The sequence below is a fragment of the Pseudopipra pipra genome, chromosome 5 (genome assembly GCF_036250125.1).
Source record: "Pseudopipra pipra isolate bDixPip1 chromosome 5, bDixPip1.hap1, whole genome shotgun sequence".
Lineage (NCBI taxonomy): Eukaryota > Metazoa > Chordata > Aves > Passeriformes > Pipridae > Pseudopipra > Pseudopipra pipra.
Genome location: NC_087553.1, coordinates 6,448,922 through 6,471,700, shown reverse-complemented (window position 1 = coordinate 6,471,700; position 22,779 = coordinate 6,448,922). Strand labels below are relative to the sequence as shown.

Below are 22,779 nucleotides of genomic sequence, written 5' to 3'. Positions count from 1 at the left end.
TGTTGCAGACATGTCTTAATCACTCTCGCAGGACACTCATCAGGGATGGGCCTTTCCAGGTCACACCAGGTTAAAGTCTCGCTGTCACAGCTTTTAAAATCTGGGGTTTCCCCTCTCCTTGCTTGTGGTGCAGCTGCCTCTAGGTGGGGCTGCTGTTCTACCGACAGATGTGAACAAATGTGCTGCAGATGCAGCCTCTGCTCAACTGCAAAGACCTTCAGCAGTTTAACCAACGTGAAGTGACCATAGTTTTAAAATATTTTGTTTTATTAAATGTTTCAAATAACATAAACATCATATTAACAATTTTATGGCTGAGGTTCACATAATTTGTGATTTCATCATTTTATCTGATTTGAGAGCTCAAAAGATTACGGCTTAACATTAGAAACTTTGTAATTAAGATTTTTAACAGTAAGTTGTCTCATAGCTAACAAGAGAACAGAAATAGCAGATAGAACCGTAGAAACTTTGGACAGTGGGAGAGTACATATTTTACTATAAACTGGGGTCTGCCAAGATTTTGTAAGGACAAGAAACCTGTTTTAAGTGGTTTTTTGCTAATCTGAAAAAAACAACTCATTTCATAGTTGGCTTTTAAGCAATAGAGAAAAGTGGGATAGTTCATCTTTAATTATTCCCCAAATATGCTTTATTTTTTGGATTTAAATTCTATTAAGCAAGTCTGTACCACTTTTATACTGATATTTAGCACCATGTAATGGGATATTCACCACTTGGCTTCTGGGGAATGTACAGTATGTTGTTTACTCTGTGCTAGAATAAAGGATCCAATTGTACTAAAAGTTCATCCTTGCTTTCAGCGGTAGGACGTCAACGCTGGAAGAGCAACAGCATGCTTTTGACCATGAAGCTGTAGCTTATTTACAACCAAAAGGATGCCCCCCCCCTCCCTCTTTTCCCAGTTGCTTATTCATGGCAATGAATTGGTTAAAAGTACTACAGGTCCAGTTTCGTTTACACTGGAAACTGGATTATGTTTTAATCACTTTGTCTGCAACTGAAGTGGAACAGTGCACACCAAACAAGCACAGCCTGGCACTTCAGTATGAGCTCCACGAGTTTTTCCATCTCTGTATGTTGTCTGGTGCTGAAAGATGCAGCTATACACACAGGCATATATAATGATGTTATCTTAGAAAATACAAAAGAACAAATTTCTTGAGGAGGTGGGAAATGGGCCAACAATCCGTAATATACCAGTATGTCTGTTACCCCACATCTCTACCAAGAAAGAACTGTATTTTCTTAACAAAGTTATTGGAAAAAAGGAGTGTGGAGGGGTGAGGAATTTTATTATTTGGTAAGAGACATGCTGGAATTTTGGTTGTCAGTCAAAAGGCAGTTTAAGTGTGGATTAATTTTAGGGATTTGTTGTGGGGGGATTTTTGTGATCGCAATGTAATTAAAAAGATACTTGTTAATTGCAAGGTTCTGCCCATTGCTGTTTGACAGTGAAATGATATTCAGTGTTTCATTGCTCTGGCACAGCAGTTCCCAGCTGTAGCCCACAGACCAGTGTGTGTGCAGAGCATTAACAAAACATGAGCACATCAGGTTCTGCAGTGCTCTGTGTTATTTGCGCAGGCTTCTCCCACTGTGAGAGGCTGAAATCACTGCAAGTTCAGGGGGTACAAGCAAATCATCCCATCCTACTGCCTTGTGGCCGGTATTTTCTTTTCTGACTGCCAGCATTGTTCTTTATGCTGCCTGTAGGCAGCTGGGCAAAGGACAGAGGAGCCTTTTAGTTCGGATGTTCTATCACAAGAAACTGAACTGGTGTCAAAATGCTGATAGATCTCTTTCTTCCCCACTCCTTGGGGGAGAGTCCTCTGAGTTTGGCAGCTCACAGTTCTCTGATCTCTCAAGTGTCCCTTGCCTTGTTGAGCTGGATGCTCTGTGCCTAGCAATGCTCCTCCTAGTTCCTCTCTCCTCCCCATAGCACTGACCATGCTACCAGTGGAAAAACAAACAAGGCTTGAGACCCACTCACAGGTATCAGGTATTAAAAGCTCCAGCCTTCAGCCATGAGCAATATCCAGTCCTAAGTTTTTTGCAATAATTTGTCACCACAGATCTCTGATTTAACTCAGTAGCAGCTGCATTTGGCTTTTCTTTTGTCAAAAGCTTGTGAGTGTACGTGAAAGAGCAAGAGAATAGAGAAGGAAAGAAGTGTCTGTCACTCGGTGTTTTCTTTTAGGTATTTCCCCAAGACTTGGGTTTCCTCAGAGCACACACACAAATCCACTGAGGAGCACAAAGTAAACCATCAAAGGTAAAATCACTGCTTGAGGTGAGAACAAGTTCTTGTGCTGGGCCCAGCTCTCTGTGATGACAGTCACGACTGGCACCCGGAGGCCATCACCGCACGTCAGCCCCTCCACTGAGGTTTTCTGAAATACTTCTGTGGTTCAAATCACCTGAAAACATCTCAAGCCACAAGAAAGTGGATTAGAGATTCAAGTTTCCCTGCGTGTTATGTCTGTGTTAGACAAGCTAACAGCTTGATCCGCCCCAGGCAAGGCCAGAGCTCTGGAGCCAGCTGCTGGCAGTGCTGTGTGGGCTGTGAAAGGTCTCCACAAGAGCAAACACCATCTGCAACAGCTATGTTTTTCCAACAGTCCAAGCAGCTCCTGCTGTTTCTTCAGGGCTGAGCAGTAGTTTTGCTGTGGCTGTTACCCTCAGCAAAATGCTGAAGAGCCCTAAAATATCACACCACCGCTGTTCTGAGTGATATGTCCGGATATGCTCAGGTGAGCAAAGATACACCTGAGACTTGCTGGGACAATACAGCAAGCAGCTGTGAATGCCTACAGGCATATTGTGAGGAATGCATGGAATGACCAGGGAAGGGGAAAGGAAGGTAGGACACTTTACTCTTAACAGAGCTGACTGATGTCGGTGTAGCAAGGTTTGCACCTTTGACTTTTCTCTGACACCCAAGTTTTTGTCTGTCATAAGACTTGCTTCTCTTTGAACATAAGGCAAGCACTCCTAAAAAGACACTTAGGATACAAGTTAAAATTTATTTCCTAATTTTTGAATGGAAGTTTGTTTCAAAGTCATCTACAGTTTTGGTTTGCTTTGTGTTTTTACCCTTTCAGATAAGGAGACTGCAAGATGCCTGATGACTCGATTATGTACTCGAGGGAATTCAGCCTTTCTGGAGGAATCCCTACAGCAACCTGCCTTAGCCCCACCAGGGTAGCAAAGTATAATGCCACTAACCTTCACTGACACTTCTGTGGCAGCACTGGACATGAAATGTCTGGTCCCCAGCACCTGAACCCACAGCTCCAGGTTTCCCAGGCAGTGACACCTTGCACAGCATGTCCTGCCAGCTTTTTGAAGCTAGAAAACACACAGCTAAAAAACAGCACCAGTTTCCTTTTGGAAGTACATTTTCAAGGCAAGAGCTTAAGAAATCTGCACCTTTGTAAACTGGGTGCTTGATCTAATTAATCATGGATCAGAAGTAATATGTGAAAAACACAAAGGTCTGTGGTAGGCAATGCCAGAGCCCTGCCATTCTGGACACCATGTTTCTGCTGCAGACATCCTTTGGGAATTGCTGGAAGGTAGACCTCTGGGGAAGATAAATTCCTTGCATCTTTAGAAAGACTTCTGAACTAGCTTGAAGGCCTAAGATATAAATATACTGTCATCATAACTTGCTCTTGCCTTCACTGCCAAAAACAAGTATAATTTTTGAAGAATGCCAACTTTGTAAATACTCTGCTATTCCCAGCTAGCAAAAGAGCAACTGTGTCACTTTGTTGTGATGTAACATTACTTTTTCAGACAGCCAGCACGACACAAGACTCAAGTTTCAAAAACTAGCTGCTTTGAAGTCTGATCTTAGAGTGCTTATTCAGTGTTAGCCAAATACAAAATACCTCAGTATTAGATTTGGCTCTGAAAATCTGACAGCAGGACAGATTTGTTGCTGTTGCACTAAGGCTGTTGTTGCACCCGGTACTTTGAAGAAAGCTCTCTCTCTGCCCCCACAGGAATTCCTACTTCACTGTGTGAAACAAGTATCTCCAATAGCCACGAGCGTTAGGAAGGTTCTTGGGTTCAACTTCACAGGGCAGGGCTGCTTTTACAGAGAAGTCACAGAATAACAGGGTTGTTTAGTCTGGACCTTTAAGATCACTGAGTCCAACAGTGGACTTACTCTCAAAAAACCCAAGTTTCAGACTTTTTAATGCCTGCTGACAACAGCGGCAGCAGAACTGGCCTGATGGTGTTTCCTCCATGTGTGTCTTTCCACTTTCTTTGCCAGTGGAAGTGACCAATTGCAAAGTGATTTGGCTGTAATGAAAGCGTGAAGCACACTGTCAGGCTGGTTTTGAGTTACAGGGAGAGAGGTTTTCTGCAGACAAATCCAGGGGGAAGAAAGACCTATTCCTCAAAAACAATAAAGAGTTTCTGAATTCTTCTTCAGCCTTTTAAGAAGCCTCCTCTTTGTCCTCAGAGTTAATACAGCGTTTTTCAAGGCTCCAAAACTGTTCTGAGCAAATGTGATAAATGCAAGACCAGGATTTTTTAATAGACTGAAACCTTAACCAGAGAGAAAGAAAGACCTCTCTGTAAGAAAGCAGCTTGTGACTGAGTAGAGTTAACACAGGTGCATGAATTCTATGTGTGTCTTCAGTTATGGCTTGAAAGCATCAGTCCTCAGTAGCAATATAAGACAAGATCTGAAAACTATTCTGTGTGTTCACTGGCCCAGTGTAACTCATCTTCTCCCCCCTCCAAGTTTTGAAAAACTGAAAAGTGAAATCTTGTTTTTTCGATAAGGTACCATTTCACTGAACGAGAATGAAGGAACGGCATCTTTAGGAAGACCTCTTACAGGATAATTTCCTTGGCTGGGTCTTCTCTGATGGCATCCTTTTCTGCCAAGGTTCTATGCTTTAAATTTGCCTCTTTTGAGGAAGAAGATGGAATTAAGATAGCCTAGGTAGTAGTACATGGGAAGACAATGACTTTGGTTAATCCTTACTCTCGCACATCAGACTCTAGATGAAGGGTTCCAGCTTGACCTGTTCCTAAAGCTTCAGTTATGGCTTTAAAAATTGGCCTGGTCCTATGGAAGAAAGACCACCATGTATTAAAGCATTAGTTAAATTAAAAAGGTGAACATATAACAGTGCACAACAAATGCCAGCTGCTGTTGGAGGGAGTGGAATTTTCTGCTACTGTCAGACCCCGATGCCCATAGTTGCTGATCCAAGGAGATGGAGGTCCTTCTGGAAGGGGCTGGTTGCTGATGGGTGGCTTCAGTGCCGGAGGGTGCTGGATGCCCTGAAGTAGGAGAGGAACTTGTAGCAGAGGCTCACCACAAAGTACCAGATGTTCCGAGCCATCTGTGACCTGGCGATGAAGATGCGCCAGATGATGACGAGGAGGGTGGTGTTGAAGGCGTACCGGATGTTCCTCAGCCTGGGGAAGAGAAAGAGGCACCTCAGGGAGAAAGACAGAAGCAACAGGAAGCTTGCCAGCTTGCATCGTTTCCTACAGGTAACTTTGTAAGAAATCCTATTCACAACTTCTGATCTTTCCTGTTTTAGTGAAGACACTGTGCCAAAGATGTCCCTGCCATCTCGCCAAGGACTGTGCTGAAGTTAGGGAATAGTTAATGGGATGGTGGAACCACCTGTACTGGAGTTCTCTCTTGTTCTGTGTTCTGTCACAGAACAAAGCCCTATTGGGAGGTTTTTCCTTATGACAGTCTATGTCCAATACTTTCTGCTTTGGTTGTTAGATTATCTGGTTTTCACTTTGCAGGATTGGTGTCAGGCTAGAAGACCCTCACAGGAGCTGGTGAATAAGGTTCTCTTATTTGGGTGAAATCTTGGCATTAGTGTTATGAAATTACTCAATATATAATCATCAATGGTCTTCACTTTTGCATTACTGGGATTGTTTTTTGGGAGGGGGAGCAGTTTACAGCATCTATTTCAATGGAATCATTGAGTTTTTAAGATGCTAATAATTTTGTCCTCTTTCTGTCAACGAAAGAAGTTTCTGCAGTTCCCCAAGTCTCACTTTCCCAGTGCTTAACCAAGGGAAAAAAGCTTCATACCTAAAGACCTTGAGACTGGTTCAATTTTTGTAAGAGTCTTTTTTTTTTTTAAGGTAAACTTTATCACTGCTCTGTACCACACTGCCTATTTGGGCTATGAGGCAGTTACTAGGCTGTTACTGAGGTTCTTATAAATCTTCTGAAAATCACCACTGAATTATGAACTTGTTTGTGATTCCTTGCTATGGCAAACTATTCTATTATTCTATGTTTGGAAATACTGGCAAACTGCTGCCGTAAGAAATAAGCTCTTTATCTCCACACTATTCAGTAGTAATAATTATTGCAACGTAACTAGAATAATTTTCCTCAAATGCCATTCGAGGTAGCCAGGAGGTCTTGTCCTTGTCACTGGGTAAGACTTACTTCCGTAAATGCTGCTTTGCTGCTGGAATTCCAGCCATGTCCTCATTTAGCAAGTACTTCTTAGCCCCTATGCAGTAGCTCTCAATGTATTCTGACCAGTGCAGCTGACGAACATCGAAGTTGTACAACTGGGATTTAAAGACAGAGCAAAAGTTAAACACCGCAGTTCAAAACTAGTTCGCTTTAAGCATCAATTCTTCATTGACCTCTGCTCCTGACAAGGCCTTCTCCCTCAAATTCTCAAAGTCACCAAGTTTCCAAGAAGATGTGAGCACTGTATTCCACAGCTGTCGATCCATGTCTTACTCACATGGGAATTTGGGCAAAGCAAACAGAAATGTGGTGTTAGCTGGCAGAAAATAAAGATGTTTATCTTTCAGTTGGCAATTTGTTCTATAAATACATGTATCTGTACGCACACATAACACACACGAAAATCATGGAAGAAAAATGGCATTCCACTCAATATGAAAACCTCCATGTAGTTTTTATGTGTCACTAGAATTATGTGTAAATAAATTAAGTGGACACTGAGTCAAGAGGTGCCTCGGCATCAGTGTTACTTTCTGCTGTGCTGCATTCTCTTTTGGCAGCTAAATCAACAGAAGTCGAGGTAATGGGTCACTGGTGTTTGGTATTAAAAAAAATCTCATTGCAGAGCTCAATTTCAGATGCTTTTCCTGGACAAATTGTTAGCAAGCTCTCATGCAGTTGTTTTTTTGTTAGAGCAAAGAAAGGCTTTGTAAAGAGGAAGAGGTTTTCATAGAATCACAGAATGGCATGGGTTGGAAAGGACCTTAAAGATCATCTAGTTCCAATGCTCCCAAGCACAACTAGCTTCCTTTCCTACTATTTAGGTTCCCTCTACACCTGCTGCAGCCAGAGCAGTGCCACTGCCCTGAGAAATCAGAATTTGCTTCATGCACTCCCTCTGCAGACTAGGAAAGAAAACTCTGGATTCTACTGCTGGGAGTCTGTGCAAGAATTTCATGATGTGAGTGAGTGAGACCAGCTGATGTGAATACCTAAGTACCTGTTTGCAAGGAGATGCTGATCAAAAGTGCTTCAGGCTTATCACAAATCTACTCTTCCAATTACAATCCCACTCTTAAGGAGTAGTATTTCAAACATGTAAAGACTACAACAGAGCTTGACATGCTGCAAATTAATTGCTCTTTGGGGACTTGAATAAAACAGGAACTTTTTTCATATTGTTCAAGGTAATACACTGTGTTAACTAAATTGCCCTATACAGTGCTGTTTAAAACCAATATGGATGAAAATGTCAAAATCTTTCAAGTAATTTCCATCTAGATCACCCACCACAGCTGCCATGTTAACGGGAAAGACTGCAGTGATTAACCTGTCTCACAAGAAAGAGTAACACACTTCAGGAGAAAACATTTTCCTGTAATAAATGAAAAGTTCTTGATAAGTTATTTAATAGAACAAGGAGGAAATAAATTATTTCAGGTTGAAGTAAATTCCAGTCATCTGGATGTCATTCAAAAGCTCAAAAATACACCAAAAATAATTGCTGCAGATGAACAGAACTGGAGATTAGCAATCCGTATCCAGGACACACTTACCTTTTTGTCTTCTGTGTTAAGGTGATTCATTAACATATTCATATTATCTGAAGACCAATTCCAGGACTGGGTGGAGAAATACTGCAGGAGTGTCATAGACTTGTGCAGTCGATTGATAATTTTCATCATTCTGAAACAGAGGAGGAGGTCAGAGGTGAACAGGACGTCTGACCCGATGCAGAGCTGTCGCTTGGTTCTGTTGGTGTTTTCACCAGTCCAGATGAATAACCACTGCAGTTCCTCAGGAGCACTGCACTGCTGCTCACTATGCTGAGAATGGGCTCAGCAAAGCTGAACTGCTCCAGCTGAGGTCTAGAGCCAAATGCTGCCCAGCTTTTATTGATGGTTTGAACATAGGTGCAAACACGTGTTTTCCTAAACAGGGGTTGGAAGCCTCATCTACCTCCTGTACCACATGTGGAGTGAAGAGCCCATCTGGACCAGGATGAAGCCTGCATAGCAGATTGCAAAACCACAAAGGTGTATTTCTTGCCTCCCAAGATGGATGCTTCTGCACAAATTCTCTTCTGCTCCCAAGCCTGAGTTGTCTGCTGAAGCAAGGCTCTGATTTTTGGAGTTAGCTCCAGTACAGAGGTGACTACATCTGCAGTATGGACAAGCTCAGAAGTCCACTGCTCAACTTCAGTTTTCAGATACAATTAGAGAATCACAGAATGGTTTGGGTTGGAAGGGACCCTAAAGATCATCTCGTTCCAACCCCCTGCCATGGGCAGGGACACCGTCCACCAGACCAGGTTGCTCAGAGCCCCATCCAACCTGGCCTTGAACACTTCCAGGGATGGGGCAGCCCCAGCTTCTCTGGGCAATACATTCCAGTATCATACCCCCATCACAGTAAAAAACTTCCAAACAGTTATCTAAATCTACTTTCTTTCAGTTTAAAACTGTTCCCCCTCATCCTATGATTATGCTCCATGATAAAGAGTCCCTCCACATCTTTCCTGTCAGTCCCCTTTAAGTACTGAAAACCTGCTAGAAGGTCTCCCTGGAGCCTTCTCTTGTCCAGGCTGAAAAGTCCTGGCTCTCTCAACCTGTCCTCATAGGAAAGGTGCTCCAGCCCTCTGATCATCTTTATGGCCCTGCTCTGGACCCACTCCAACAGGGCCATGTCTTTCTTGTCTTGCTTCAAGGACTCTGGAAATGTAGGTTTCTCATGTGTCTTGGCCTTTTCTTATTATACTAATGTTATATATAGAAAGGGATGGCGGTAATGCTGTCCTCCCTTGCAGGATTATCTTACAGTTTTCCCAATGGTCACAAGTACAAAAGGCCTCAGGCAGTTGTTCTGAGGTGTGATGTACAGCGCTTGGTCAGTTTTGAGAGAACACCCTGTCCTCTCAGACTGGATAAGGGCAAGAGAAAGCACTAAAAGGCTGATTTCTGTGGAAAACAGAGCTGTTTTCATGAAGAATTTTGAGCTGCCCAGAGGGTAGCACGGTTGCTGTGACAAATACAAGGCAGCAGTCTGGGAGCTGACGGTGCCAGGCTGGGCTGTCCCCACGCAGACGGCGCTGCCACGGCGATCAGCACCGAGCAGCAGAGACAGACACAGTGAGTCCATCAGTTCAGAGGAGAACTGTGCAGCCTTCCCAAAGCCATCTGAAAGAGCTCTACAACCTTACACAGGCACTCCTACTCAAAGTGGCTTTCACTTCAGAAGCAAAGCACACCATCAGATTAAAGGAACCTTCATTCTCAACAACTATGTGCACATTGATTGAATGCAGTTTATCTAAACTACTCTAAAATTATTTCAGATGAATCTTCCTGATTGTGCATATGTAGGCAAGTACTATGGGGCAAAGCTTTGAGAATATTTCAGTACCTTTTAGGAACTTGGGAAGCATAATATATGGCTAGATTGCAAAGATCTGAAGTTGCCCCTCAAACTGGCGTCCCAAAAGCCATGAATAGCTTTAAAGATTTTAGGACTAGTGGAATATGCCAGAAAAATTGACAAGAGAATCAACAGTGTGTCTCCACTGTGGAGGAACTGAGAGGAATAAAGCAAATATCAGCTGTCACTATAGCCTTAAAAAGTTACACTTCAGAAATGCATCTTGTCTTCTAGAAAACTGTTTACATCAATGATTTCTTTATTTTCTCCCATACAGAGCCTTGCAAGAGCAGATTCTCAGGTGTGACGGATTTTCCCAGGAGACTACTAATGTTATAAACCACATTATGCTCTAAGTCATGGATGGATGTGCAGCACCCACAGTAAGCTATTTAGGGCAGTTTTGCTCAACATCTGGCAATTTATGTGAAATAAGGTTACATCCAAAATAAACTTCTCAGGAGAGGCTGTATATAGAAGTCTAAAAATGGAGGAGATGACTCTTGTAACTACCCTTTGGTAGACAGGGTACAACATGTGATAATTAAAGGAGGAACTACAGCCCAGTTCCTCTGAACTACCCTGTAATTCAAATTAGTGAAGGTCATCAGCTGGTCCTGAATATACAGTAGACTTACAAACCCATAACCAGCTCCCAGATAACCTAATCCATATGATTACCCATCACCTTATGATGAGTTGAGCATGGACACAGTGGAGAACTGAAGCCTGAGTTCTGGTCCTGGCAAAGAAATCTCTCCTTTCTGCTTGCAAATCTGGCATAGGGTCATGGGAAGGATTCCAGAAACTGCCATGAAGATGGCGTGTACTTCAACAGATGGGAGTGACAAGTGGGAAGAAAGTTAAGCCTAGGTGCTCTGTTTGAAGCAGAGGGAAAAACTAAAGGGAAACTTTAAAACAGGTTCAGTGACTCAGTCAACTGTTTTTATTTGATGTGGTTTACTGCCCTTACACCATAAAGGTCTGATATTTAGTTAGCTGGGAAAAGGAGAAAGAATGAGCTGCTACTATGCTTTCTACCACATTCCAGCAATACCTGGATGACCTTAAGTAGAGCATAAAAAAGAAAAGGGGAATTGTGTTAAAAAAAAACAGACTTGGTGAACTCCCACTTTCATTGCTGGGCTGTGTTTGCTCAAGTTGCAAACCTTAAAGTTCAGAAGATCATGTTGAGGTCTGTTTGACATTTAAATACAGTGTTGTGGGCAATGTCCATTGGTTACTTATGCCAATCAGCTTTATGAAAAGAAATGTCAGATGTAATGGCAGTGCTTTTTTTCTTAGTGCTGCCCATTTCAACAGAGTTTGGAGATTCCAGCCTATTCCTGCTCATTTTCAGTTTAGCTCTATTGCTAAGATAATGCCTACCTCCTGGATAACTGGAAGTCTTTTTATGGACCAGTTTCCCTTCACAGCAGGGAGAAATGAGAGCAATACACAAGCCAGGGAATTCCCTGCAAACAGCTGAATCCAGCTTCTAACTAGCAGAGGAGCACAAGAGCAGCTGACATGCACACAGTGCTGGCATGCTGTTCTCACGTGGCACAATAAATTTTCCTCTGTGGTGGCAGGGAGTAAAGGAGGACAACTTCTGGAGTTACGTTACTTACACGAGGATTCCTCGCACATGGGACAGGAATATCACTGTTCCTCCAAGCCATAACACTGCCAAGGCTCAAATACCACCTGTAATGGGAAGCTGCCCTCCTAAACACAACTCAGAATTTAATAATTTTCAGAAAGAACTTCTTCCTAGATTTCAGGGGGCTGGGCCAGTGCTGGAAATTGCTAATTATGCAGCTGATTTATGGGAAAAAAATTATTAGCTGGAATGTTGTAAACCTTGCCAGTCACAAGTCCTTATGCAAGGTCATGACAGAGAGAGGCAATCACACCGGGAAGTTGCAGTCGTGGCGATCTGGCTGTACAGAGGACAGTCTTCCTGCCTTGGGAATGTCTGAAACATGTAAAACTGAGTTTCAAAGATGTGCTGTTCCCCAGGTGGTGGAAAGGGTGGGAATCCTAGGCTGTGTTTAGCTACGGCCATGCATTTTCTTTCTTCTCCTCAAGGCAAGGAGATGGGAAGACAATCAAGGACTCCAGGCTGAGGCAGCCAGTTCTCATCACTGGTTGGAGATCTGCTCTCCACCACAGTGGCAGGCGTGCAGGAGGCTGAAGGCATCCTTTCTTACCTGGGCTTTCTCCCCGTGAGCCTCATGTACAGGTCATAGAGAATGGCCGGTGCCTTGTGGCTGACAGTGATCCAGTACTGGTTTATCAAGTAGCTGGACGTCATGTGAGTGTTGGGTGTGCGGAAGGCCTGCTCCAGAGGGTTCCTTTTGAACGTGGACATGACGTACTGCCCTGTAAGGGAACAGGCATTTCACTCAGAATCACTCCAGCTGGGCACAACCGCGGCAGCACGAGGTACAGCCCAAGTTACTGGGCTGAACACCTTCAATCCACAGTTCTCTGAACCATGGAACCAGGGCTTGGACAAGATCATCTCGTTGTCCCTTCTGGCATGAGGACTCCATCTACTGCCTACTTGAAACACAATCCTTATACTTCTCATACTCCAGACTTAACAGTGGCAGACAAAAACCTCATCAAAACACCGAAACATAAAGGAGGAAAAGCAGGCAGTTGTAGCCTGAATTACTTCGAGGAGCTGCAGTTCTGCTTTCACCTGCAGCAGATGTAAAAGAAATTGGTAAGTGCTAACATTGCTTCAGATCACTGAAAGCACACTTTGATCTGCTAGGATAAAAAAAAATGACATTTAATTTCTAATCAGATTTTCAAAGGGGCTGATGCCTGTGTTCATCTGAGTCAGGGACAGGTCACTTACACACACAGGGTGCTGCATCTAAAAAGACTTCATTATATCCCTTCAAACCACATCTGAACCACAACAACAGATACATCATCCTGTTTTCAAAAAGAGCTCTGGATGCTCTAAGGCAGCAAATTGACTTGCACTCTTATCTTGAAAACAAGGGATAGGGTGGCAATCTTCCCTTCCCTTTGCATGTTAAGGCACAAAATATGCTGTGTCTGATTCTGAGCTCTTGCAATGGCACAGTGCCACAGTGGCATCTAGATGTGCATATCTGGGGCATTTGCATATTGCAGAGGCTTAATAGAACTGCAGTAGTTGAATATAAGACTATCATCCTAGGGACTGATAAACAGATGGTGCTCCTATTCCTGAGCACCAGTCAGCTCAAGGAAGAAGAATATGTGGGCTTTTTTCACTTCTTAAAAAATTGATTCGGGAGTTAACGACATCAATCTGTGCTCATATTATAGTTTAGTCTCTAAGCTCATGTTACAAATAGAAAATCAGATGAGAATTTGCAAGTCACAAGAAACATCCAGATCATCCTCAGATAAGCAGATTTCAGTCATACCATTCAGACAGGACTCACGTGTGTCTGTGGTTGCTCATTACTGCATTTCAAGCAGTGACTTTTGCTGTACTTCTTCTAAGCAGCAGCAACTTGTTAGCCACTTAGATGCTATGCTGAGACACCAAAGACTTTTAAAATAAAGCAATTTAATTTTAGTGCAAGTTCACTGCTTTTGTATCTTGTGCGCTGCAAGTTTAACAGCTGAAGACCGGTTCTCTTGCAAATCATCATGTATCTGAATAGCTAAAACTCACTGCCATCCCTTCTGTTCCCACACTGCAATGATGTGGTTATCTTGTGGTTGTCTTGTGGGCTGTGGTACAGAAATCTTTGTAGCATGTTCTCCCAAAAAACCAAAGATTAGCAAAACCCCTCTATTTAAAGTTTCCCATGTAGCTGGCAGGGAGGGCTTGCTGAAGTGGTGTTACTGAAGGTTTGGAAAGGTGATTATTCCTGGCAGGTGGATGGTGATAAGCAGTTTGGGATGGGCTGCTGGGAAGGAAGGCACTGTCCTGGCCCAGCTTTTGGCAGTTTTGTTTCTGTCCAAACACTGCATGAAGAGTTACACTTCGATAAAGTCACACCTGGCTTAAACACAAAGAGACCTGCTCCCAGGTTGGAGCAGGCTTTGTATCTCTGCCCGTCCAAGTTGCTCATGGGTCAGGAGAGCAGTCCCATAAACTCTGCTGCTTCTCCCCTTTAGGAAGTTTCTCCAAAAGGCATTTTATATCCCAGGTTATTTACACACTCTCATTGGCTTATCAATATTTAAGTTCATTTAGTTTCATTTGGTCAGATCGTTTCCTAATGGAAACCTATCATCTTACCTGGGAACCATTGATATTTCTGAAATGGTGATAATTTTGATAGTGCCTGCAGAATATATTTATAGCTCTGTTTATTCAAATCCTGATGTTAATATACTGCAGATGTAGTTTTCAGCTGTAAACTGGTTGAGAAGGTTTCCCTTTGGAACCATGTTAAAGACATCACTTTTCTCTTTGCATTTTTTGCATCTTTGGCCAGGATAGCAAGAGCGAGCTAATCAGTACATGGAAAACACAGCCCTTGTCAGTTCAGATCATCAGCCATACACCAAATTCACACAAATCAGCAACACCCTTGTCATCTTGGTTACTTAAGGCTTGTAGCAGAAAATATAGATGTAGTGAAGGAGCTACAGTACTATGCTGTGGTAGTACTTGGTGCAAGAAGCACATATGCTAAGAGCAGATGAGACACCTGCTGAAAACTCAGGAAAAATTTTAGAAGTCAGGAATGAAAGCTGTTTTGTTCTGAAATGGACAGAAGTCATCAGTGAGACCAACCTGAAAGACTTACTGGGAGGAAGTTGGGAAAACACTGGTGTTGTGTTACTTGGAACAGCTAATGCTGTGGGAGTTTTCTTTGTGAGCCTCTCTTGCCCTGGCTTGCACTGACTCAGCACAACTGCTCTGCCTCCTAATTGCTTTAAAGGTTTCAGCTTCGCAAGCTCAGCGAGTCTCTTGTGCTCCAACAGTTTGTTTTGGAGAGAAAGAATGAGACAGATGGCTGAGAAAACCCCAAACCAGAAACATGTCACCCTCTAGGAGCTACTGAAACGACTTAGTGAGTGGGTGCTCTTTCCCCTTTGGGCACAGCACAACAATGCAGCAACAAATTCTACAACTCAAACTCTACAAGGCAGATTTTGCTGGGGGAGAATCAGATGTTGGTCTTGCCTAGGTAGACTGCCAAGGATAAATTGAAAGTAAGTTTTCCCACTCTGAACACCATTTTACAGTCTGCTTGAAGGTTTAGTTTTGAGGAGGAATTGCAAAATGTACTTAAGAAATTCAGACTAGCAAAACTTGCATTGAAGCAAAGCAGAATATGCTTCTTCAGATTAATATTTAGTTGTTTGACTCCATTTTTGTAACAGCAGGGAAAATAACAAGAAAGTGAGGAAAAAATTGCAAGGCATAGCATTATTTGGAAAAGAAAGCAATCAGTTAAGATTCCTTTTAGCACAAGAGCTCTTGTCTGTGTCTGGAGAGCTCTAGAATGAACTGGCTTGCAATGGATGTTTCAGCATGAGCTCTCTCCTCCCTTCCTCCCTCCAAGCTCATCAATTTGTACTCAAAATGTTTCTATCTCAATCACCTCTGCTCCCTACCCTGGGTATCCTCAGCTTGATCCAGTTTCAATTTCTCTGATCTTTCTCTGTTTTCCTCCTCTCCCCTTGAAAAATCCCTACTCTGTTGGGTTCACCCGTCATTCCTACAGTTGACCTGGTCTAGGTTTCCCTAGCAAGGTACACCAGCTCCTCCCCTCTGCAAACCCCACGTCTGATTTGCACTAAAACACTCAGTCCTACACCAAGTGACTCCCATTCCCCACCCTGGTTTCTCAGCAGCTTCCAGACTCTCTCTCATGACCCTCCACTTGATGACCAGTCGCAGACCCTGTGCCAGTCCAGCTTCCTGAGGCTCCATGAACGGAGTCTTGTTCCCTCTGCTGATCATGCGTCTCCTGGTGCGTTTGGATCAAACAGTTCTTCACACTGAGTTAAAAGAGAAACTCTGAAAAACCACTGGAGGTAGAGACCTGGCCTCAATTATTTCAACTTGACAGAGCTAAACACAGTTGGAAACAGGCTTTCAAAAGAAGGTGACAACTCAAGTAGCACATGCTGCCCCACTGGGAAGGAGGGAACAGGTGGGTGAAGTTTGGTTCTTCTGGGACCAATTAGGGATTGGAATTAGGGGCTGGACTTCTCAGTGGTAAGCATATTTAAGAGAGATGATGGCTCTGAAAGGCTGTTGGAAGTGCATGCCATGAGACTGGCTGCCTAGAAGCCAAATAAGAGTGAGTAGGCAGAGAAAATGATATGGATGGGTTGAGAAAGTCTGTCTCATATATAAAGAAGATTTCAGAATTAAGTCTATTTATCAAAAATAAATTGGTAAGAGATTGAATTGAGAACTCAGATTGGATGGCTGCAGTCATCCTGATGCAGTAAATTTTTCCCCAGCTCATTTCTTAAGCCATGCAACATCTTTAAAGGCAAAATTTTGCACTTTAATACTCCATCCTAATTCTCTGCATCACGCTGCTCTCAGAAAAACTGTGGCTACAACATGTGATAGAAAGAGCTCCACAGTGTCACCCAATGAGAAAATTTTGCCTTCAGTCCCATCACAGAGCTCAACTACTTATGGAAGCTTCTGCTGCACCCAGATGATTTAATTCCTAAAATCCATAGTTATAAGCAGAGAAACGGAATAAGATCAATTACAATGTGTTAATACATTGCTGTTTCCACCAGTAAATTTACACTGAAAACAGGTTAAGAAATGCAAACCTCAGGTAGCAGTGCTATGGTGGCTGTTGCTGAAGCAGCAGCCTGTGAAGAGCTTTGCATTCACTCCCATGAAAAAGCCACAGAAGACCTGTGACTAACCACAGCATTTTATCTCTCATAAAAAAGGTAAAAATGCCAGGAACTTGGTGTGATGTTCTCAGCACTTGGGCAGTGGCTGAAACCTCTTCCCTGCTAGACCACTTGATCAAATACCATGATTAAGACATTTATTCTGTCAATGCAGTTATGGTCTGATTCTCTGCTGACTCAGTTTGCCACATAAATAATGCAGGGACAAAAGCAAAGCAAAGGCTGAGAGGTGGAACACCACAGTGGTGATTTGCCAGCCTCCTGTATTTAAAGCACAAAGATATGAATGAATGCATAACAGGAAGTGAATCAGGCCCTGTCCATGTGTATGTAGTATTTCACAATATATACAGCTGACCAAATTCTGCTGCTTGGCTTCAGCATGAGTAAGGGTGTCAGGATTTGTCTCTATTTCTTTCCCCCCTACCTTGGAAGCACATCCGCTTGAAGAAAAGTCAGCCTTGAAAATAATTTGATCTTTTCTACTGACAAAATTCATGATCAAAAGGCAAACTGTGCTTGAAGCACAGCTGTCACCTCAAAGTTTGCCTTCTCAAATGTATACTAGTTATTTCTGTTTAGAATTTTCTGCACAGAAAGAGGAAGAAAAACCACTTTGCTTCCATAATATGATGGAATCCTAGAATGGTTTGGGTTGGAAGGGACCTTAAAGATCACCTCATTTCAACCCCCCTGCCATGGGCAGGGACACCTTCCACTATCCCAGGTTGCTCCAAGCCCCATCCAACCTGGCCTTGAACACTTTCAGAGATGGAGCAGCCACAGCTTCTCTGGGCAACCTGTTCTAGTGCCAATAATATACTAATTTTCATTCATTATCAAGGTTCTAACAAGGTTGTTGATAGGACGAGGAGTAATGGGTACAAATTGAAAGAGGAGAAAATTAGGTTAGATATTAGGAAGAAATTATTTACTGTGAGGGGGGTGAGGCCCTGGCACAGGTTGCCCAGAGAAGCTGTGGCTGCCCCACCCCTGGAAGTGTCCAAGGCCAGGTTGGATGGGGCTCTGAGCAACCTGGGATAGTGGAAGGTGTCCCTGCCCATGGTAGGGGGGTTGATCTTTAAGGTCTCTTCCAACCCTCAACATTCTATGGCACTGTGATTCTCCAAGTGATTTCAAAGCACAAGAAGAACCCAAAACCCAGCAACCCCAGCAACCAGAAAAACCGTCCCGTTAGGGCTACACAGAGCAGCTTCTCACAGAATTAAGGGGCCAGTTCCTTTTCACAACCACTTTAAAACCTCAGAGCAGCCAAGCATGTTTTTTGCTGGGTTGTTCCATGATAACGTCCACAATGAAAGCTGGACAGAGGTTTTCCTGAGCTGAATGCTCAGCACCAGGAGCTTTTCCTCACTGGTCTCTCACTGACTGCAGCTGGGCCTCCCACATGCAGTCAAATGGAAGACACTGAATGCCACCTAAATACTGGAAACCACTTTCTCAAAGCCTGTCTGGGGAATCCTGTTGATGTTTGACACTGTGAGGAACATGATGTTCTCAATTTAAGTTAGACCTTACCCATTTCTCCCCAGAAGAAAGGGTTGATTCCACCTGTTGTGCAGTTGTACACCAACAAGTTTTTTGGTCTGGAAAAGAGAAAGAAGTATTATTTTAAGATGTGAAGAAAAGCACCCAAAGGTTTATTAATAGAGCATGAAATTTAAAAGCCCAAGAAACAGTAACACCAGCTCATGAAAAATGTAGAAGAGGGCATTTTTCATCATGGAATCACAGAATGGTTTGGTCAGAAGGGACTTTATAGACCATCTTGTTCCAGTCCCCTGCTGTGGGCAGGGACAACTCCCACTAGACCAGGTTGCTCAGAGCCCCAGAAACCTCTGGCTGTGAGCAGGATTCAAACGCGCTTAGGGAATCCCTACTGGATTTTGAGTCTAACACCTTCACCCTTCAGCAATCACAGGTGAAAATACAGTGTAAAATATGAAGTTTTGATAAGATTCAGTCAGATTCTGGAAAGCATATGAAGTTAATAAAGACAGATGGGGTTTAAGAAATCCATCTATCATCAACAACTATATAAATTATAAGGAAAGCATGCACACTGACAAATTTCTGATTTTTAAAAAAAATAGTTTCTCTGAGTATATTATAAATAATTGGCCCAAGCCAACCTGAAGGACCACTGTGTATTTTGCAATCATTTGCTTAATGGATATGATTTGTGCAACTTTTAAACTCCATTTGTTAGAGTAGGGATTATGAAATCAATCAATTTCAAAAAAATTCTCATTTTCATACCAAGCAAAATTTGGCTTTTGAGGTGTGGAACTAAACATAGATCATACTGGTTTTATTTCTTCCTTCGACATAAGGCAAGAATTAGTCAAACAGTTCTCTTGATCTAAGCCTGCCCTGCCAAGGGTGCAAGTGATGACACCAATACTTGAAAAATGCACTTGGATACTGCACAATTTTAATGGTGCTTTTCTTAATAATACTTTGAAATCATGATATTTGACTAATCCTTAGCAGAATGGTTAGGCCTGATGGACATATCAAGCTCTGAGTCCATATCCTTAAATGTGGGAAACTGCATTATGGAAATCAATATGGCAACTCAGTAAAGCCAAAATCTGTGATATGTGAGAAAACTCACCTCATACTGAGCTACACACAGAGCCTGATGGAAAGTGCACTGAAATGAGAGCACAGACTGCCACTTACTGCAGTGGGTCAGGCCCATTAAACAGCAATAACAAGGATTTCTCCATTTTCCCAGCTCCCAGTGAGGGGTCTCTCCCTGTTGATTTTTTTTCCATTCTTCCCACTCCAGCTGAGTCAGTGACCTTGGTGCACTCTAGAGCTTTGTAGTGCTTCTACACTGTGCAGTGTAGATTGCAATTCTCTGCTAACTTTTAGAATCTAATTTCTGTTGGTAATGTCACCTGCCCTGAAGGATACCAATTTTCCAGTTAGATGATTTTAAGAAAAAATAATTTAAACCACACATGCTATTCTTCAAGACAGCACCTAAAACCAGAACTGTCTCAGACAAATCAAATTTACACAACGTTCAGGCTCGATTTTTCTACAAAGATTGCTGACCTTGGGGTTGTGCCCACAGCTTTAATTCAAGTTCTGCAATTGCTCCTTTAGCCTGATAATTATTTGTGTGGGAACCAGATTAAAACCATGTATCTTTCACCAGGGAGAACTCAGAAAAACAACACTTCTCCAACCACGGCTACAGCCAGGAAGTCTCCCTTCGTGCTGAGGTACAGTCCATTGGCACATGATCATCTCCTTTTCCAGCTTTATGGACAGGCAGTTGCATTACTTTATCTGGAGCCTCTCTGGTGTGCCTGTCGGGAGGAGTTTGTTTATTTTTCCCAAGGGGAAGCTGTGTTTATTTTTCCAAGACCATGCTGCTTTGTCTGTTGCTGGTGGAGGGGGACAGAATGATGACAAAAATAAATCTGAAGAGCCAGTGAGCTGCCCTTCAAGGTCCTTTTAGGATCCCTGTATTTAGCTTAATGTATGTAGCTCTTTTCTATTCTACCCTCAGCTCAGAGGGCTTACTGTGTCTTTCAAAGTAAAATACTTCTGCCTTTTATTTGCCTGGTCCTGATTTCTCAGAGTTGCATAAACCTCCAGAATAATTCATGTGGTAGCACTTCCTACCTAACGATTTAAGGTTAGGCCAGAATTTCTTTAAATCCTTAATGTCACTTATACATATCCTTCTCAACGCAAAGAAGGGAGATTTTTTAGGTCACATAACCTATCATACAAGCCCAGAACATATATATATATATATATATATATATATATAGTGCAGTGTTTTCCAAGGAAAACATGCACAGCATTTTTACCAAGGAGACTCTAGAAGACACTTGGAAAGCGACTCAATGAGAAAGGAGGCTCAAAAACCAGCTGCTGCAAAGCTCTTAAGAAAAGAGACTTCTGAGAGACAGACTTGCCAGCTAAGCCTAGATTGTACCAAGAAACAGGTCTCACCTGTAGCTTTAGAGCTTTCCTGGCTCTAAAACCTGCCTTTACTGCTTCTTCTACACTCTTAGTCCTTGCCAACCCAGGGGAGGAAACGCGAACCAGAAAACGAATCAACCAGGCTCTTGCACAGGTTTGTAATAAGCTTTGGGTTCCCTTAAAAGTGCTGGTGCAGGCTGTAAGTGTCCATGTCTTGCCAAAACCAGGAGCCCCTTCCCACCTGTGCACAGCAGTGTACCACCCTGCTGCCAGGGTGAGGTTGATGGCAACGTCCACCGGGATCATGTCGGCCACCGCTTCGTTGTTGGCGATGACAGTCCGCAGGATCCCTTTGCCTGCCTGTGGAACAGAGGGAAACAGTCACCAACTTCGGTCTGTGGTAAGATTTCACTGGCAAGATTTCATCAGCGTGGACTGAGGACGGACAGTCATGGTGGCGGTTTTCAAGCCAGGCACGTGCTGCAGAAGATTATTTGGTTTCTGTGACAACAAAGATGGATCTCACATGGATCTCGTGGCTATGCATTTTCAGGGGAAGTTTGGAATATTATGACAGCTGTGCTATGTATCAAGGAAAGCTGTGACTCCTAATTTGACTTAATAGCAAAGAAATACATCTGAATTTACTGATGTAAAATTCCCAGTGATGCCTGAAGGTACACTTCCTTAAATGACAGGCTGACAGAGGTTTGAGTTTCCTTTAAAGGAAGTAGTCACTTTGGAAATTACACCAATAGGCTTTTTTCAAATGTTGACTCCCTTTCCTTTGGATGTATTCCCACCTTCCTCTTTTCCAAAGCTGTGTCTGTTAAGCTGAAGGATACGGTCCCTGCCTTGAAGAGCTCACCACCCAACAAAACTCAAGAAAGGAATGAGCGAAAAATACAAAGCACTGACAACTAAAGAGAAGTAGGCAGGAACAGAAAATTTTCATTTTGCTTTGATTGGAAGTGCATTTTTCAGGGGATCAGGCTCCCCAAAATATATGTATTTAATCTGAATGCTTATCAAGGGGTTCCCGTGGGGACCTTCAGAATCTTTGGAGGTTCCACAGGAGAGACATGGCAACAGATGGCAACAGCATGGCAGGCTGAATCAGAGAGGACAATTCAGGAATACTGGAATGTGGAGGTGAAATGGGGTGAAGGAACTTCACCTGATGCATCAGGTATGAGGGCTGAACAGAGCACATGAAAAAAGAAACCCCCCACGGCAGAGTCAAGGCTGCAATCATGTTATTTCTCATGTGGGAAATAATGCAGTGAAGCTGAGGACCCAGGAAAAAAGCTGAGAGGATAAAAGCACTAGTGAGGAAAGGAAGGAAAAAAGCTCTTATGATTTAGAACCATGCAAAAGCAGAGGGAAAGACTGAGTGAAGGGGCAAAGGAATATGCTTTTCAGATCCATCAATATTTAAAAGTCAGGGCAAAGGAATGTTACAGCTTTTTTTTTTTTTCCCTTTCAATCTGAAACTCCAATTTAATTATAAAATAGATCAAGATTTTCTACAGCAACTAGACAGGAAGTGCCTAGTCATGCAAAAACCCTTGCCTAAAGTTTGAGGAGAAAAAAAGAAGTGATTAAAAAAGCCTTTAAGACCTGCTATTAACTTGTAAAGCACATGCCATTGTCTACTGGTCATTGGTGGATTTTAATGGACACTGCATCCCCTCTTTGGGAGGTGTTCAATCTATTTGGGTCTTTTTGGTTGTTGTTCCCTCTCCTCCTCCTTTCCCCTTCTATAATCAGATGGGTTTGTTACATTTCATAGCTTGCAAGTAAGGGAATACCATTTATGACTGATTTAATTTTCAAGAGCTGAGACTCCTGAGCAGTCCTATCTCATCCTTGGTGCATCTGGCAGAGGGATCATGGGCTCTGACAGAGTAACAGTGGAAGTTTCCCCACAGGCCTCACTCCATCCTCCTCAACCCCTGTCATGCATTAACTTCTGCTGCCCCAAGCAGAATATCACAGTTAGGCTTAGACAACATCTT

General features: G+C 42.9%; 1 protein-coding gene across 4 annotated transcripts in view; it reads right to left on the bottom strand.

Moving 5' to 3' along the window:
• Positions 1 to 246: 246 nt before the first annotated feature.
• Positions 247 to 22,779, bottom strand: part of LOC135414032 (fatty acyl-CoA reductase 1-like) — a 135,692-nt gene continuing 113,159 nt past the window's right edge. For all 4 annotated transcript variants that reach the window (XM_064654277.1, XM_064654279.1, XM_064654278.1 and 1 more), the window contains exons 7-12: positions 21,003 to 21,121; positions 18,332 to 18,399; positions 12,139 to 12,310; positions 8,068 to 8,197; positions 6,479 to 6,606; positions 247 to 5,469 (exon numbers count right to left, since the gene is read on the bottom strand). In XM_064654277.1, the coding sequence (XP_064510347.1) occupies positions 5,307 to 5,469; positions 6,479 to 6,606; positions 8,068 to 8,197; positions 12,139 to 12,310; positions 18,332 to 18,399; positions 21,003 to 21,121 (780 nt within the window). In that variant the 3' untranslated portion in view covers positions 247 to 5,306. The remainder of the gene's footprint in view (positions 5,470 to 6,478; positions 6,607 to 8,067; positions 8,198 to 12,138; positions 12,311 to 18,331; positions 18,400 to 21,002; positions 21,122 to 22,779) is intronic.